Source organism: Aythya ferina (genome assembly GCF_964211825.1).
Source record: "Aythya ferina genome assembly, chromosome: 7".
In the NCBI taxonomy this organism is placed as follows: domain Eukaryota; kingdom Metazoa; phylum Chordata; class Aves; order Anseriformes; family Anatidae; genus Aythya; species Aythya ferina.
This window is the reverse complement of record NC_140302.1, coordinates 10,767,139-10,786,784: the sequence shown is the minus strand read 5'-3', so window position 1 is coordinate 10,786,784 and position 19,646 is coordinate 10,767,139. Positions and strand designations below refer to the sequence as shown.

The 19,646-nt window shown below is 35.1% G+C and overlaps 1 protein-coding gene across 3 annotated transcripts in view; it reads left to right on the top strand.

Annotated features, from left to right (window-relative positions):
• NRG3 (neuregulin 3) overlaps window positions 1-19,646 on the top strand; it is a gene marked incomplete at its 5' end in the record, with an annotated part of 417,127 nt that overhangs the window by 166,386 nt on the left and 231,095 nt on the right. For all 3 annotated transcript variants that reach the window (XM_084525356.1, XM_084525355.1, XM_084525354.1), the window contains one exon: window positions 11,317-11,446. In XM_084525356.1, the coding sequence (XP_084381482.1) occupies window positions 11,317-11,446 (130 nt within the window). The remainder of the gene's footprint in view (window positions 1-11,316; window positions 11,447-19,646) is intronic.

The following is a 19,646-nucleotide window of genomic DNA, read 5'->3' as shown; positions in this document are numbered from 1 at the left end:
CTAAATTAAAAGAATAAAGGGGAGGAAATGAAATTTAAAAAAAAAAAAAAAAAAGTGTACATATATGTGCATAGAAAGGAGGAGATATGGGTTTCTTTATGAAAGGAAATGCTGAGAATAACATTGTTTCATAGCCTGACTTTGCATCTCTGCTCCACAAGGATGTCAAAATGATAAATGCAATAGTGAATAAACTTTAGATTGTCTGCCTTGGAATAAAGCACAAGGTTTGGGTTAAAATTGCATTTCTTATTTCCTTCACTTCTACTCAATGTGTTATTTGACCTATTTCAGTTCCTTGGAGAACAAGTCAGACAACCTACTAATAGCTTCTTGATAATTAATATATTCACATTGCAATGTGAAGTTTTTTCCCCACATAACTAGTATTATTCTTTTATTTCCATTATGCATCTATTTTTAGCCTACAGTACTTTGTCAGAGACTAGAAAGGATTCATTAAACATACTACTAAAACATTTGAAAACATATTGCTGGGTAATTCCTGTACAACTTTAATAAAATTTCAAATGATCCAAAAGAACTATAAAATGGCTCAACGCCTTTCTCCTGAAGAACTTTGTGATAGTGTTGCATATACAGAATTGCAAATACTGATTATTCCAGATCTGTGATTGAAAAAACCTTGGTGCTCAGCTAGGAAACTTGCCAAGTAGCATTACTAAGGAGACCTTAGCTACCAAATTGTAGCTCGTCTTTCATTTAGCAATCCCTGGGGATGCTAAAGCCCTACACATCTACTAGACAGTGATATTTAGCTATTTACACTCTTCTGTATATGTTGTGGCACTTATTTACATACAAAAAATGCAATCTTTTGGGAAAAAATACAGTCCTTTCAAGAGTGCTTAGGTTTTTAGTGTTGGAAGCTTTGAACATTTTTTCAGAGTAAGACTGAATTGCATTCTTACAGTTGTGACAGAGAAACAACTGTTTGCAACAATCACTGCATGTTGTTGTTAATGGTCTGAGCATAGTTACAGTTGTACCACTTCTAATTTCTAATAAAATCAGTCATTTCTCAGCAAAGTCCAGATATGTTCCGTCATAACTTTTTTAATGTTTCAGAATAATCTCTGTAAAAGTGGGCATTGTAATGAAGATTACTAATAGCTATGTGGAAATGAATTATTGACATTGCAACATAACATCTATTTCTTACATTTTGCATAGCCCTCTTATTTTTCTTTATTAATGTTTATATTCTGTGAACACCTAGAAGGAATAATTTATTAAGTCTTTAAAATATAGAGGTGAATAATTGAATTCTCATCACACTTTAAGGAATTTGCAGATGGTCCTAATGAGCTGTAAATCACAAAATACTTGTTCCCAGAAGAATTTTCTTGCACGACAGTTCTTATTAAAAAAAGGAAGATTGCTTCAGCATTGATAATGTTTGCCGTGTCACTATGGAATGCTAACTAATTGTAGTTTTCCATTACTTCACAGCAGCACAGCCTACCTGGCTGCTCTCTGTGATATGATTACTGTGTAAGGATAAAAAGCGTTGGAGAGGCCTGAGTGGTTGAAAGAAGAGCCATTAATGTCAGTGAATGCCTGCTCAAGCATTCATCACTATTAGCTTAATTCTTGAAAACAGAATTCAGACTCTGGCCATTGATGATAACAGTACAGCATCCTTTTATAGTAACCAGTAAAATCCCCTTTGCTCTTCTGAGCAATAGTTTGGGCATATCTACAGACTTAAATGTTGTATCTCATTTTCCTATCATTTTGGAAAGCTCTTTAAGGGCATTAAAATCAGTAAAAAATAATTTTAATTTTAAAAATTGAATTAAAACAAAACCGTTGCCATTCTTTATCTGGGATATATCGAGATCTGAAAAACTCTTTTCATTTCTACTAATAAACTGTTTTGTACATCAAAAAGAAACTATTTCTGCTTTGATTGTCTAGTGTATGGTTAGGGTATTCTTAATCGTTCCCTGAGTATCACCTTGTCTCAGTCCGATTTAAGGGGGCGAAAACAGTCCAGTGAGAGTGACATGGCAGTAGATTGTTTAAGGAGGTTGCAGAAACTCTAAAACCCGCTACTAAATGAGCCCGGTTTGGAGCTGGATACCTTCCAGTTAAAATTATTTGTCCATTTGTGGAAAAACTCGTGGGTTCAGTTTGCAGACAAGCCAGAAGTCATTCATTTTTACATCTAACATTTTTGCTTTTATAAAACTCTCAGGCATCAGTTATGTGCCTTAGAGCTAGTTGGAGGTTTCTCAGCCTTGGGGGCATAACTTGATTTGGAGATAGGGCAGCAAAGCAAATGCTGGGTGGCAGCATGCAAAGGCTGATAAAGGCCAGGTCACTTAAGGTCCAGGAGCTGAGACTGGATCAGTGTTTGGGAGCTTTCAGCTAGGGTTAGGAATTTGCAATGTCAAAGACTTAATTTAAGCTTCTCAGCTTGCCTGTGAGGTGGGAACAGGTGGGGCAGCTGGGAAGGGGATCCAGAACTTCTGAACTGTGTAAAATGACAGGAATAGTGAGAGAGCTGCCTCTTCTTCCCCCTTGTGTACCCTTTTCCTCCTGCCAGGGCTCCCACCTGCTTCCTGGCAGACAAATGCAGGCAGTAGTTTCAGTGCTGGGCTTAAAGAATCCAAGAGTCCGTGTGATAATACGATTTAGGAGAACTTTGGGGCACTGTACTAGTGTACTTTTCTTAGAAGAACAAACCAGATCAAGGATGTGACTTGTGATGGGAATCAGGCAACGTGGGACAAGGCAGAGCCATGTGTGGGATCAGCTGGAGGTGGGCTGCAGCTCATTCCAGCACTACTACCTCCAGGGTGGGTGCAGGAGGGATTGCCTGCACACAGCAGCACAGACATCAAGATCCCAGGTCTCTGCCATCATCTTCCTCTCCTCTGGTCCTTGCTTTGCCAGCATGAGGAGAGAGAAGACAGTTGTGATGTGAGAAAGAAAAGTATTTGGAGCACTAATATATGTATTTATTTATTTATTTTTCTGCTGTGTATAATAATGATTGCAACACCATTTTAGTACTTCAGTGAGTTATTTAGATCATTGCACTTCTTGCATTTCCTTTTAAATATTTCCATTTCAATATACCAGATTTGAAAGTGCAAAGTTCTGAAGCACTTCAATTATTTATGAGGAACTCCAACCAAATCCAGTTAGAAGTAACAGCCCTTCCTAAGCAATGGGATTTGAATTCTCTTGAGATCACTTGAAGGTGAGCATGAAAAATAAAAGAAAATTATTCTGATTTAAGGCAACTTACTTCTCATTTTTATTGCTGTTCTTGATAAATAATGATTAACCATAGCTCCAAACTAACAGGCTCTCCAGTACCCAAACTAAATGAAAAATATTTCATCACAAACTTCCTGATGCACTTTACTATAGGTTTTATACACAAAGATTTATTTCTTTCAGTGCAGCTTGCTGATGGTTGTAGATTCCCCAGATGTGATGTTATGCTTGCTTTCTTCTAGCATCTTGTAACCTATGCAGAACTGTTCTGTTTTTCTCATGGCTTTGATTGCATCAGAATTTTTTTTTGCACCCCTGAAAAAGTCTTCTGATTTACTCTATTGCTTTTACACTGGTCTGCAAGTCACTTTATTTTACTGTATTTATTTCTCCATCTCTTGGACAGTATTTCCTAAGCTGTTTTCACATCCAAAGCAAGCAAAATACATGTCCCCTCTTGGTGGATGCCATACAGGCTTTTGATTTCTCTAGTGGTGCGAGTACAGCTAGTCAGATGGGAGGGACAGATCGGGGGAGCAAAGGAGAGAAAAGCCCTGGTGGGGGACAGTAGGTCAACCCCACTTCTTCACTGTGTTCCTTTGTGATTTTTTTTTCACATCAATTAATGAGAAGTTCCACAAAAAGACACCTGAATACATGGCTGATTGGCAAAAGCATTCTGCTCCTAGAGCTCCCATCACAACTGTCACGACTCAATTTTGAAAATAACTCTTCACATTGAATGCTAAAACCTTTTAGAGTTTTAGTCACTTCTGTTGCTGCTCTCCTAGACGTTGAACTTCTGAAAAAACCCTGGCCTTTTGTGTCCCACAGGCTCTTTCCTGAGTCATCTCCCATTTGTTCAGCTTTTGCTGATTTCAGTTTGAGCTGTACAGGAGAATGCAGCCTCTGATGTGCAATTCTGCACGTACATACGTGCATTTCATTGGCGTTCAGGATTCAGGATTTAAGTTCTGATAGATATGACCAGGTGATACATTTTGAAGTGGTGCAGGCTTTATTTCATTTTCTTCTTTTGAGTTTCAGTTGCAAGATACCATTAGGTGGACATTTTTACGTATGTTATCTTGGCTTTTTGGCTTTTTTTTTTTTCAAGTTGTGAAAATAGTTTAGTAGATAAGAAGTTTGTAGCAAGCAAGCAGCTCTCCAATAGCACATGCTGTTTTGCTAATAATACACTAGTGGCTTGAAAATCCTTTAATATATTTTCAAGCTATGATTTAGTGCGCATGTATTGTGATTTCAAGCTGATTACACATGTGGAAAATGTGAATATCATTTATTTCTGGAATGAGGTCACACTTTAAGAATTAATTTCGGAGTCACTGACAGAGAACGCATGCTAATTTTTTTTCCCCAAAAAAATAATTTCTTGTACCTTTTGTAAGCTTCAGTTGTTGCTCCTGTGCAATAGTGGTTGTGATGCTGCTCTGCTGATACGGGACAGAAGTATAGTCTGTTCAGGGATGAGGTTGGTTTTTACCCACAGAGAAATTTCACAGAAAGGTCTTTGGAGAGCTAAATTAATACCACGTGAACTTGCTTATATAATTAAACTCAAGGGAAAAACATTTAGACCTTCTCTTACTGATAACGATTTTGAGTACTTCCACAATATGGATGGTACGCCAACTACTATAAATGAGGATGCTTTCATGCATCTGTTGCTGTATCAATTTGTTGCTAAATTATGCAGATTCTTGCATTTGAATCTGAAGGGTAGTAGAAAAGCTCCAAGTATTTCCATATCTATAGTACAATTTCACTTAATATCACAATGCAGTCAAATCCTCTTAAATGTTATTAGCTTAAATAAAATTTTGTCTGGCAAAAATAGCTAAGGGGTGGCTGCTTGAATAATTAGCATTCAGGATTTGATTGCAAGTTAATGGGAAACTATTGAAGTGAAGTAAAATATTTTTTATATTTTCATTAAGGTTTTGGTTTTAATTGTAGATGAATCATGAAAGCAGTTCAAGTAAATTTAGAACAGGGACCCTTTCCTTTAAAAAAGAAAGTTTTGAACTCTAGATATTTTTATAATTTGGCTCATAATTTATCATAATTCAATTATCCTAGCAGTCTCCCATGGCTAAAGGCAATTAATGTTCAGTTACGACTGACAAAGGAAGATTTCTTCTTTGCATTAGAAATGAGTCTGTCTTGATTTTTTCTTGAGTTAGTTGCCAATATTTATAAAGAGTTACCATGAGTTTAGGTTACATCATAACAACCCTTACCAAGTAATATTTAAGTCCTCCATTCCATTAATGAATGTCATGGGTAGGGGCTTGGTATCTTTCCCTCAGCCACCTTTTCATTTATGTCTAAAAATATGGGAATAAAAATTTTAGGTTATACATTTTTAAGATTCAGGGCATGTGAGTAGACAAAATAATATATAAACCACTCTGTGTTTGGCTTTGTTTATGTTTTGTTCTGCTTTGCAAGACCCTTTCCAGCAGAGCTACCACATAATTATAAAATACCATGAGAATCGCTCCACAATCCTGTAAGAACTGCATGGAATCCTGTTTATACAGTCATTGTAAATATTTTGCTATATTTTATTCAGACTCCGCTGAATAAAAAATATTATACTCTGTATGCTATTAAATTCTCTTTTATGTGATCTTCTTTATAGACTGCAGTAATGATATAAAAAAAAATATAGTGTCAGAAGGGGCTTTTTCTGAGTAGCTTTTGTTTTGGTAACTGGAATTGCTTGGTAATCCAGTTATCTGTAATTGGCTTACTTTTTTGTAGTACATTTAAAATGGGATCAGTGATTTAAAATGAGTATTTTGCGTATGTAGGTTTTCTGAGAAATGACCAATTACAAATGAATAACAAAAAAAAAAAAGGAAATTAGTTGATACTAAATCTGTAAAGCTGATAATGTACAATGGTAGTCAAAACACTCAGTGTTTTCTAAGTAGTATTTTGGTCTTAAACACTGTTTGGTACTAACAGACTAAGTTGTTGCCATACATGCATTTAGTCAGTGAAGCTATGATGAGAGAAGCTATGAGATTTGCATGACCAGCCGCTTGTATCTTCAAAGAGGGTAAGCATAATATTTTTGTTGCTCCTTTACCTTTTGTTTGTTTGTTTGTTTTTGTTTTTTTGTTCACTCTCTGGCAGTGACAGCAGTGTATCTGGAAAAAGTGTTTACAAGGAGGTGCATGCAGTATGGGTATTTTTGAAAAGTAGTGTGGAGGACTTATTTTCACTTGTTATGTATCTAGTAATGTGTGTTTCTAAAGCCAGAATGTTGTGAGCCAGGAGTGATGGGTGGGAACAGTTGCTTCTACTACAACTACATAGAAATAGATTTCATGAATGCTACTGTTTTCTATGATATTTTAAATTTCTTGTTCTTTCTTTTCTTGCATTTGTCTAGGCTTATTAATACCAGAACACAGTACTGGAAACAATGAATCTGGTACTCTGAAGTGGGGAGACAGTATCCATATCATGCCTTGACGATCATTCAATAAATTAGCTGTAATGAGCCATCCTGTGCTAGTGTAACATGTTGAAATAAATGAGAGAACAGTAAAACACAAAGTCACTAACACCTCTTTAGACCATAACAAAATCTGAAAATTTGCTGATGAAATTTTCTTCAACATTCCCAAATAACTTAATTTTTCCAACCAACTGCATGCTACAAAATGAAGGATTTTGAAGCCTTCCTTTCAAACTTGAACTGAGTTCTTGTTCGTTTGATCAAACAGTGGCATCTGAGACTTGGTATATCTGTTTTTTGAGTAGGGGAATCATGCATAAAGATTCGCTGATTAAGTGAGCCAGTAAAAGTAAAGCAAAAGTGTCTAGAAATTCGTTATTCCAATTCAGTTGGAAAGATTCCAGCAGAAATCAATGGCCCCTGCTACTTTTACATGAAACACCTGGGTACTTGACAATTAAAAGAAAAAAAGAAAAATTGGGGGGGGGGAGGGGGGGAAGACCAGAAAGGATTATGGATTATTGGCATTTATGTACTGAATTCAAGGACATCTGAATGCATAACAGAGGTTTCCTGTTGTTACCTATAAATGTTTGGGTCTGACACCAACACAGAAAGACTAGAAATAAATTAAGGGGCTGTACGAGTAATCTTGTGAGTGCTTAGGTTTTATAGCCTATAAAAAGAGAATCCTTGAAAGAAATTCTAACTTCACAATAAAATGGTGGATACTTAGTAAGCTTCTGAAGGACAGTGCCATGGAAATGTCAATTCAGGGTGTGGTAGCAGTCATACAAAAGAGAAAAAGCAAAATAGATGGTAGGATTTACTGGAAAAGGAATCAAGAAAGCTAGATTGTCTCTAGTGTTATCCATTGTCTTGTTCCTTCTGTAGTTCTGTTTAGAACATTTTTTCAGATATCTTTTTTTCAATATTTGATGAAGCTGGATACTGGGGAAAAAGAATGTTTCATTATGAATGCAACATGAAATGAAAACAGCAGCAGTATTGTAAGCTTTCAGAAAACTCGCATATTGTGTATGGGAATGTATCCAGAAGAAAATATAAACAAAGAAAAACCCTCCAGTGTTCTTTAGGATATCAATTTTTAATTGGTTTTGTTTAAAAAAAAAAAAAACAAAAAAAAAAAAACAAAAACAAAAATGAGGTGATAAATTTTTTTGACCAGTTGAAACCCAAGCTGTGCCTCACCTTACATGTGAGAGTAAAAAGACCTCCATATGTTAACCTTCATGCCTTAAATTGCTGCTCACAAAATGGAAATGAATGCATTATTGAATATGGGAAATCTTTAAAAGTTGAGAATTCCCTTTTCTGGAATTCCCTTTCGAAGGGAAGCGATCATAGGTCTGTCTTGGCAAAATATGAGCAAGGCCTGGCTGCCCCCAGGAGCAGAAGGGTGGCACAAGGCTCTGCGTGCTGCCCTGCAGCCTGGCCGCCTGCCCATTCCTCAGGCCTTTGCAGTTTGGACACCAGCTGTATGTGGGCTGTTTCCCTTCACATGGAGCTGTTTTGGCTGGCACAAATAATTCTGAGACAAGATTGTGTAATTTAAAATTGAATTCTAATGGGACTGCATTCTTTAAAAATAATAAAAAAAAAAAAAAATAAAAAATATGTAACCTTCAACCTAAGAAGAGCTTTCCAGGTCTGTCGTGAGGAGCTGTCTGCACCATCACCTCAATCTACAACTCTTGTGCTTACTTTGAAGGCCACCTGCAAAACTCAGAACATTGTAAGAAAAGCTTGAAATGAACCCCGAGTGGGGAAAAGAAAGCACCACAATTTTAGGCTTGTTCTTGGATCTGCAGGGACAGAGCACCATTTCCCTCCGCTGCTGGCCTGGCAGAGGCCTACTCAGAAGGGCTGCTTTGCTACGCTACCTGGACACACTGTGGTTGAGGCATAGGTCAGTAGGGAGGCCTGATTACTTGTGGAATTTGGGTTAATGCCCCCAAAAAGTCTTCACTGGCACATTTGTCATTGTGAAATGGCATGTGCTCAGCCTTAGCTCTGCTCTGAAGCTGCTGAATTGGCACCAGTTTCTGCTGGGGACTTGATTTAATCTTAAATAACATTGAGCAGAGAAGTGATTAAAGTAAAATAGTACAAAACCTCTGAAGAATATATTTAATTTAAAACTTTAAAATGCTGACCTTGACAAGGCATTTTTGAGTTAATTACAGTAGAAAAGGAGCATCCTGCTCTTTAAGCAGCATGCTCTGAGAATTCAGCACATCACCATCTCAAAGACATGCTTCGCAGTACTGCATGCCTCCTTTCTTTTCCTGCTGGCCTTTGGGACAGTTCAGATTACTTTGGTCTGTGTAATGCAACTACCTTCATAAAGGTATTTGCACGGATTGTTTCTTCAGAGGAGGCTGACAAACATAAGTGATCTGCTCTCAAAAGCTGCATCGAATTGAGATGCTGCTCATCAAACAGTTCTAGTTACCTTTGGTAATTATCACAAGTGCTTTCAAATAATATTATCTCCAGATTTCCTTATTTAAAAGGGATAGAAATATATCTAATTACAGTTGTGTGTGTGTATACATCACTATATATATTGTGCAGATTGGCAGTGGTGATGTAAGTGCTACTTTATGAAACTGACCTTAAAAAGGTAACTGGGTGTTGCTTTCTACCTGAAGATATTTTTGTTATATAAAACCTGATCACTCTGGCATTGTCAGCAGAAACTCTTGGCACTGTTTGCATTTATAAACATCTCATATTTTTTCAAAAATTCATTTTGATACATTTCAATACAGGGCTGGCTTGCAGTTGTTGAAGGCAGCAGTTTTTTATAGCTTGTAATGTTTTTGTTAGCTCCACTATGTTGCATCTCTGAAAGATGCCGATGTGCATCATCTTCAACAAAGTAGCAGGGAAAATGGCAGGACCTTTCATTCTAAATCTGTGTAAACATTTGAAGGAAGACTGTTTATTTCCAGTTGTGGATTTTTTCCCCCCTACACTGACAGCTTTGAATTAAAATACTTTCCCTCTGGGAAAAGTGTTGTTTTATGAGGATTAGGATGTGTGTGTATATATGCAAATATTTATTTTCAAAGGAATTTTGTTAATCTTCCTCCACTTAAGTTGGGTAACAAAGAAACATTATAAAATTATTTTCATTAAAATACTCTAAGAATGAATACACAGTTACCTTGCAAGCATTTTGGAATGACGACATTTTTGTAAAGTATCCTCTTCAGTTGTATTTATGGGTGTCCTCATATATCAGTGCTTTACTTTTCAACCTGGTATTACCTTGGTGGATATTTACTTTGGTTTTAGTTATAAGCAAAAAGAAAGTTAATGTGTTTTTTATAATTTTGAGTTTGTCAAGTTCCAGGTGCAACAAATATAGCTTCATTCCTTTGACAGTACCAGAACAGTTTGTGATGATCTGTATGGGTGAAATGTTCTCTTACAACTTCAGTATATATTGAATATATGAATTTATATATTCAGTATATATCCTGCTTCCTGTCCCAGCAATTTGAGAAGGAATTTAAGTTTTGGAAATTAGTCTTGTATATGAAGATTAAGCCATGGTTCTATAGAAATCATGGTCTACTTAGAAAATCACACATCATTAGAAAACGCTGGCTTTAGTGAAGAGAATTAAAATGATGTCAGACATCTTCCTCTGAAAATATCAGTTTATTGTTGATTAATCCAATTGAATTAGTTAAATAAAGTAGAAGGCAGGAAGAGTGGTTCACCATGACATGCCGGCAAGCTATTTCAGATTTTGGTATATAACCATGTATTCCAAATTGATGGTTAACAGACTAAAGTGCAATGCACTTTTTGGAACTATGTTGTGGGGTGAAGAAGAGGGAACCTTTGGAAGGTATGCCTGAAATGAAACAGTCTATAGCATGTTGCTTTTGTTTGTATTCTAGGCCAATTTTTGTGACCGGTGTATCAAATTAGTGTTGTCTGTAGGTTTTTGGCTTTGTTTTTTCTTTCACAGTGGCTTTTGTTTGTGTGTGGTTTTCAGGTTGTTAATGTATTAACTATTTTTCCTTATTTTTCATTAAAAAACTATATAATTTAAAGTCATTTTTAGGTTTATTAATATGAAAAATATCTATTGTTCTGGTTTAAAAATACATAGTAACAGAAGATAACTACATTAATTTCTTGAAGTGTTAGCAGTCATCATTTTAAAAATACAGGGTAGTAGGAAAAAATAGGTGCTTTTATTTTTTAGAAATGGGAAGTGTTTGGAAATTCTACGCAACTTTGCTTCACTGTAGGTTTTTTTTTTTTTTTTTTTTTTTTTTGTTTTGGTAATGTTTCCAAATGTAAGATTCCTTTTGTGAATCTTTCTAAGAAGTCCTACTGCTAATAATATTACAGTCATACTGCAATTTGCTTGCCCTGTGCTGTTGCTATCAGCACAGTCTTTAGACTGTATTTAGACTGTCTTGATCAGTTGATGTTATGGACATTACTTTGATCAAATTTAAAAACATCCAGTGTTTAGCCTTTAAGCTTTTCTTTACCTTTATTTTTTTTTCTGTCCTCCACAGATACTACAACGTACTCCACTGAGCGATCTGAGCACTTTAAGCCATGCAAAGACAAGGATCTTGCATATTGTCTCAATGAAGGGGAATGCTTTGTGATTGAAACCTTAACAGGATCACATAAACACTGCCGGTAAGTCATTTGCAAAGTCTTTTGTTTAAAATAATAATAATCTAATCTTCTGTCCTGGGGAGACAACAGCCAAAAAAAAAAAAAAAATTAGAATTTTATAGATGTAAAGCACTGGAATTTATTTACACTTGATTGCTTAACATTTTTTGGGGGAGCTTCTGAATAATATTTATAAATAAAAATAAACATTACAAAAAGCAATATTTTAATTACTTTTATAGATATATTTTAATTACTTTTATAGATAAATCTTCAATATTCTATTGTCTAATGATACAAGCAAGAATGAATTTTTACTTACGATAGCCTTGTGTTCCTTTAAATGCCAGTAGTATTTCTTTACTTCGTGCACTCAAAGTACAGCTTTGACAGTAGCTGTATGCACTGTTCATTAAGAGAGGGAAAGAGTTGTTCACTTGGCAGTTTTAAGAATTTGTGTTTCCTAGTTTAATTACTGACAGATAAAATGGGTTGTGATGACCATCTGAACCTGCTATAGATAGCTGTTCTGCTAATATAACACCAAACAAATTCTGTTAATATCTATGAACATCTTGCATGTATATTTAAGAATATCAGAAACAAAAATGAGATTGCCAAAGTTTCTCTAGGTGTAGAGGCCAGCAAATGGGATTGTTATGCAGAAGGAGTACTTTTAACACCTTAAAGATGAGAAGAAAAAAAATCCTGGACTCAAGCAATCATTGGACTCAATCCTGGACTCAAAAAACAATCATTTATATAGAAGTGGTACAAATGAAATCTTTTATTTCTAATGTTTTATTCTACTTTTAAGTTACTGTGTTTGGCATACAGTGGATGTATTTATGCTTAAATTCTAAACTGAGAGTCCAAATATAATATAGTTATCTTCGGTATAAACGATAAAACTGTTTGAGAACACTCAGAAGCTTTACTGAGTGATTTGGGACCTAGCTGAAGGTTGGTCCCTCAAGAAAAGAAAATCACAAAATGATTTGTGCCTAGTTTGAGATTTTACTTTAAATTCTCTGCTGGCAATTTTTCCCATTCAGTTGTATGCACTTTAGTGATCATTTTCCCTGTTTGCTTTCTGTTTTCTTATGGCATGCTTACTAAATTAATAATTATGAGTCACTGACTATGGAAAAATGTTGTCCTTTCAACTTCCATCATAAAAGTTTACAGGTATTGTTTTCTCAAATTAAGTGGGTGATTTCAATCTTTCTTAGAAGTGTCATGAACTTTAAACAAGGAAATTACATCACTCAAATATTTAAACATTTTTCATTGTCAGAAAACTCATACTGGACAAAACTGATAGATTTACATGAGCAGAAAGAAACTAACATAAGAATTGGGCTTAAATTTATTCACAAAATTCTGTGCACAGAATTTAGTTAATGTCTAGTAAATTATATGGATTAGTCTATCATATCTGCAAGAGTTTATCTCATAAGAGCTGTCTCTTTTTTTTTCTGATTTTCAAGATTTTTCACATTGCATTTGGCAAATTCTTGTTTATTCACTGTGATTCTAATGCCACGTTCTGACTAAAGGCTAGAGGATTTCCATCCAGGCTTTCACCCTTAACTAAGCAAGCCATAATGTTGTGTTTTCATTCTCTCCATCAAAACAAAATTTTTTATCACTTTCTCATGTGTTATTTTTCCATAGGGAAATACAGGTATCTCATTTGTGAATCTGTTAGCTCTGGTATGCAGCAGATTGGCATCGCTTGTACAAGTTTCAGATGCCAGCATATTCTCTGGGAATTAAACATCTGTTTATTTCAGTGGGTACTCTGAAATGTGCGACATGAAAAGATGTGTATATAGACATAAAAATTCATATACCAAAATCAGACAAGTAAAATTTAAAAGGTGATTAAACTAGTTATAATGCTTCGTTTAATTTTTTAAGGACCTTGAAAAGTGTAAGTGGCAGCTCATTCAGATTCACTTTTATGGTACTGTTAAGTATGTTGTTAATCACTTTTAGAGCAATTTATTTAGAATCAGATTTTCATGATGTCCAGTTTGAAGAGAAACTGTTTAATTTGACCTTCAAATTGTGTATCTAGCTCAGTAACAGGTTGTGTATCTCCTCATGATCAGTGCCATAGTGAGCAGGATGCAGGTGTTTTTTCTATCTGCAGCTTAGAACCATGCTCTGAAATAGCAGCTAGAATGTACTCATACAGAAAAATACAATGTTAGTGTACTGGATTTGTCCTTTAACTAGAAGAAAAGTAATTTTCCCTGAGAATGAAAGGGTTATGGAATTCCCCTTGCAATTAAAAGAATCATTTGAATACTGAATTATGAAGATTTAGAGTGTGAAATGATACTTTGTTCTTAGAATCAAGCAGCATTGTGTATTCTCATTAAGAGTCTGATTTTGCATCTGTTCTGGGAACAGGGCACCAATTTACTGAAATGGGAATTTGCCATGTGGAACAGCTGCAGACAGAAGATCTTGATGTAGCAGAAAACTTGAGTCCCACTCTGTCAGGTTGAAAGAGTGGTGGTAGATGATGTGCTTAGGCAGTTGTACAATCATTCTTGTTCTTTCACATATATAAGTACATATATGTGAAATATTGTGTTTAAAAAAAAAAAAAAGCCTGGGGATGGAAAGTGACAGTTGTGTAACAAATGAGATACGCTGGGTGCTCTTGTGCTATTTTAAACATGTGACTTCAGTATTTATTTTTGTGAATGGTTTAACACGAGTTCATTTTAAGGATAGAGTAGGTCAACAGTAGGGAAACTTGATATTTAGCTTCTCCATATGTTGAAATTTCTTCCCTGTTGCCTTCTTGAGAATTTAAGATGATTGGGAGGGTGCTTTTCATTGCTATTTACACAAAACAAATCAAGCACACAGTCAATACTGACACATCACCATTTAACTGGATATTATGTAAAGCAGCTTTTACCAGGGGGGAAAAAAAAAAAAAGTATGGTTTTATTTCAAAGATTGTATCTCAAGCTTTGTTGTGTCATTTTGTGTCTTCTTCCCCCCCCCCCCCCCCCCTTGTTTCTGAGTTAATTCTTCTACCATTTTATCTCTTTTTAGTCTTTTAGTCCCCTTCATTCCTTCTGATTACCCTGATTACCAATTAAGAATGCAAGATGCTGGATGAATGAGTGGCTAAAACTTTTGAAGGGAGTAGAGGATTGCACTGTTGTTAAATTTCTCTTCCAAAAGAAGCCATTAGGACTATTGTGTATTCAGTGGAAATCTTGGAGTGGCAATGAACTCTAATGTATTTTTTATCCATACAAGTATGTTGGATGAGATATTCCTTTTGTCACTCATTCTTGTCCTTCATCTCTCCTTCATGAAGAAAGCAGTAAAAAATCTGAGTGTATTTTCTGAAAGCAGAAAGTCTTTGAAAGAGTAGATTCACAAATGCACAGCAAAGAAAACACTATTCCTTGTTAATGTAAATACAGCAGATTGTGCATATACATCCAAAGAGGACTACGCTGGTTATTGCTCCCAAGTTTTCAGATTCCATAGGACAATGTATGGGTTGACCTGGTTCTGATAAGAATTCTGAGCTTGGTGTTCTTACTCAATATTATGCATAAAAATTTCCATTTTACACTCATTGATGGAGAAGTGATACCAGCATTGCTCAGTTATGTTTAAAATCTGTTAGTAGACACAAAGGATTAATTTCCATTTAATGAAAGTCCAATTTTTATAAATACTTGTTATATACTGTCAGCTTTTATTGTTGATCTTTCACATAGTGGCAACTGTAATTCAGGTGCAGCCCTTGCTGTCCGTGAAAGCAGGAGAAACATATAAAGCAGACTGGAATTAGAACAGCTCTGATCAGGGCATAGGGCATTCCTTCTTTAGGAAGAAATTCTTCACTCAGAGGGTGGTGAAGCACTGGCACAGGTTACCCAGAGAAGCTGTGGATGCCCGATCCCTGGAAGCGTTCATGTGTTCAGGTATTCATGACAAGGCTGGATGGGGCTTTAGGCAACCTGGTCTAGTGAGAGGTGTCCCTGCCAGGGACTGTTCCAACAGGGAGTTGGAACTGGATGGGCTTTAAGGTCCAACCCAAACCATTCTATGCTTCTATGATTTTGTGATATCTAGATATCTTCTGTGATATCCTTATCGTGTTTTTTTCCAGCCTGACCTAGATATTTTAACTTACTAGCTACCCTGTTTAATGTTGTTCCCATCTCATATTACACACAGCAACATGTCTCCAGAACATTACCAACATACATGTATAAGTAAAGAAAAACCAGAAAATAATTTGCTATCGAATGACAACAAATAAGGCATTTTGTTGATTTCCCAATATTACAAGGTTAGCTTCATCAAAAAGAATCCATGGTGTTGACAATGTAATGTACGGCTACAAGAAAGTAAAGGAGGAAGAAAGCTGTCCTTTAAACTTAGGATACTTTGTCAAGGGCAATCAACATACCTCTTGTTGTGAAAATTATTGGCTTATAAGCACAGCTGTAGCACACATCTAGATTATATTTGCGTAGTTGCAAACATCATTAGCTGGCAATGCTGCCATTTTTACTTTCTTGTTTACTTAGGAAAGCTGAGGTGAACTTGAAATACTACATTAGGTATTTTTAAGCAACTACATTTTAATATAGGTATCACATTGTGTTACTATTGCATCACATGCTTATTCAGCAGCACTTCTAAAACTCTTGGTTGCCTTCAGCACTGCAGTTGTTTCTGTTAGCTCAAGTGAATCTGCCTGAGTGCCCCAAGCTTTGCAACTATAATAGTTCTCAAAGCTCAGGCTTGTGAAAAGTCAAGTTGCAGAATTTCTGGCCAAGAGGTCTCTTGCAGAGTCTGTGCATCCCAAGGGTAGAATCTGCTCAGCTATATTGATGTAGTCAAGACTATACTAAAAAAAAAAGCAAGTAAGTCTTTATTTCTTTAAGTAATATTAAGAACAAATCTGGAATTATAATTACTTCTCCCTTTTTCATTGGAATGCCTCTGTTTTTCTGGTCTAGTTTTAGATACCTCTTTTCCTTTCCCCCAAAAACAAACAAACAAACCAAACAAACAAACAAAAAAAGTGGAAAAAACACATCAGTTTGGTGAATGCTCTTTCAAGCTCCTGCCCCTTGAAATTATGGACAGAAGTTGCATGGCTTCATTGTCATGTACCTGTTTTATCCTTACAAATCTCTTTAGACAAGAACTGTGAAGAAATCTGATTTCTAAACCCGAGAATGAAATGGTGCAAAGTTCAAGAGATCTCTAGGACTCATACTTGTTACCTAAGAATCATAAGTTTTTGTTATTATCCAATCTGATGTGATTTTTTTACTACTTGATCTGAAACTATACATAATTAATATCTTAAGATTTGAGCTAATTTAAATAGAACCAGTTAATCAGGATTCAAGCCAAATTATCACACCAAAAACTAACATTCGCCTGCATAAAAACAGTACTTTTCCAGATATTCTTACTGTTTTCCTAATAGTTCTTTAAAACTAAGACCCTTCAAGTCTGATATTGTTGTATAATCATTCAGTAAATAATGTTTTTTCTTAATTTATTAAGAAATTTAGAAATTAAGAAATTTATTAAATTCTTATTAATTTATTAAATCTTAATAAAGCTTGTGTTTACATGTACAAACTTCACAAAAACAAATGAAAATCTTTTAACATCCTTCCCTAGTGAAATAGTGTAACTGTATTATGTGATACACACACTGAATATGGTTGTATTCAATAACACCTGATTAATGATTTCATAATTTAATATTCAGAGGATAGAGGCTCTCAAGAAAGCTTCTTGTCAAAGTACCGTAATTATTGATTAATTTTAACAATCTCAACACTCCATTTTAGTGGGTTTTTTATTTACAAATTTTCCCCTAGATTATTGCACTTGGCAGATATTTACCTTCTTCAAAGTTCTATAACTTCTGCTGTAGAAATTACTGTCAGCTTGAAATATGTATATATATGCAAATCGAAACATTATGAAGTTGAGTTACTTTCAAATATCTGAAAAACTTAGTATTTTAATGCAGCAGTGTAACAGCCTGTATTTTGAATGTGATACTAAATGTTTCCCTTTATGTGTTTATTAAAATTTACCCTTCTGCACATGCTTAAGTTCTTGAGTATTGCAATAAATCAGTGATTACTTGTTGTTGCTGTTCATATAGTACTGTTCCTTCAAATATCTCTTAAGTTTTGGATGACTTTTTTTCCTCCAGAGAAGTCACTGGCAAAATATCTATTATCCATTTATCTTTCCTAACCATTTTCTAAAGCAAGCTTGCATTAGTCTTCCTATTTTGGAGAGGACAGATGAATTTCACAATAAAAAGAAATATGAAATAAAGTAAAGCTCTATATTTAGTTTTAGGCTTCCATCCAGATGCTATACTTTGTATTCATAGTATTTCAGTCTATATATGAGCTCTGCTTAGCACCGTAAGCCTGATTTGCTAGTTATTTCCTTTGAAAAACTAGATTGTATGAATTTCTCATTCTATTTCAGTCTTCCTTAGTTGTGAAACTTGCAATCCTGGTTCAGGTTTTGAGGAAAATGCTCTTTTCCAGTCAGAGCAATAAAATAAAGCCACAGTACTGTACACATGAAATGCATGCACAGATATTTTAATTCTATACTGATTTAATTTCATTCGCGTATGTTATTCATTTGATTTAAGTAAATATTAATAAGAAATAAAATTTGTTGTCCATTTTGTCATGTATGGAAAGTTTATTCAAATTTTATTCTTAAAGAGTTTGAGGAAGAAATAAAGAAGAAACAGCCAAAGTTAATGTTGAACCTTAAGAGAATGCATATATTTTTAAACATGTATCACCACAGAGGACTGAAAAATTGTGGAGTTCATTTCTTTTTCCCAAAATACTAAGCAATTAATCTAAGTTAACAAAAAGGTTGGGAAATCAAAGATAATGGTTGAGCACATCCCCTGCATATTTTTTTAAACACCTGTTTTAAGAGCATCCACATGTTTTGAAAGCTGTATGTTTGTAATTCATAGATAATAGCTGTCAAATCAAACTGTTAATTCTTTAAGTACGTGCAGTTATGTTGCAAACATAAGAGAAGTGCTTTTTCTCAGAACTACCAGTAATGCAAGTGAAACAAGAGTTTTCTGGAAGCTTTCTGTAAATTATTATTTCTGGAGAGGTGAAAGAGGAAGAGATCCAGTTCAACTCCCTTTGAATTTGGCAAAACCCCTGTGATTGGCTGAAGGAAGAGTTAGGTTATAATCTTGAATTTTGGTAGAGAGAAGTGCAAAATGAGCAACTGCTTTTTTTTTTTTTTTTTTTTTTTTCCTCCTTATGGCTGCTAATAATTCTTGGATTTCTTGATTTGTCACCGAAGTGGGAGACTAGGAAGCAATGCTGCACTATCATTTATTCTCATATCTCACCAGCAAGCACACTTAACGCTGGTGGAACCTTAAATTTTTGTCACCACATACATCTTCTTGTGCCTACACATTTCTGAAGCTGAGTCTTGTCATTACTGGTTAGCAATGCATCTTGATTGTACATCAAATCTACACTGCCAGAGAGGACTCAAATCCATTTAGTATAAAACACAAACTTCCATAAAGCAAGTTGATTTTTAAATGTAAGAAACTGTTTCTAAACTGACTCCTCTTTTGCAATTCTAAAGGGAAATAAAGTTATGTGACCTACAGAAGACTATTACTCAGTACATGCTGTCTGAAACATGAAATACAATATGAAGAGGTAAACTCAGAAAATTGGAAAAATACAAATGGTAAAAGCTTTCCCCTGCAAAGGAACAAAGGAATATTCAATCAATTTATGAGTTGTCGTGTGTTGATTTCCCCTACCCCCCTTCCAATGCCTATAAATGGAAAGAGGAATGTATAGCTTATACTATACACAAGTATTTGTAGAAAAGAAAACCTTAAAGCATGGGCACAAATATCAATCAAGTATATTGTATCTGTCTTCAAGCTAAAATATGTAAATATTCAGCCACCAAACCCTGCTTTTAAATTAACTTGGAAATGAGTTAGGGTTTTTGTTGTTGTTGTTGTTATACCTCCCTTAGGCAAGAAGGAATTTGTGAAGTGTGTAATGCAGACATCTGAAATCTCTCATTTATATTCTCATCCTTGCCAGTGTCTTAAGTACATGGGAAGGAATAGTGTTTCCAATCTAATCCTATCTGCAGA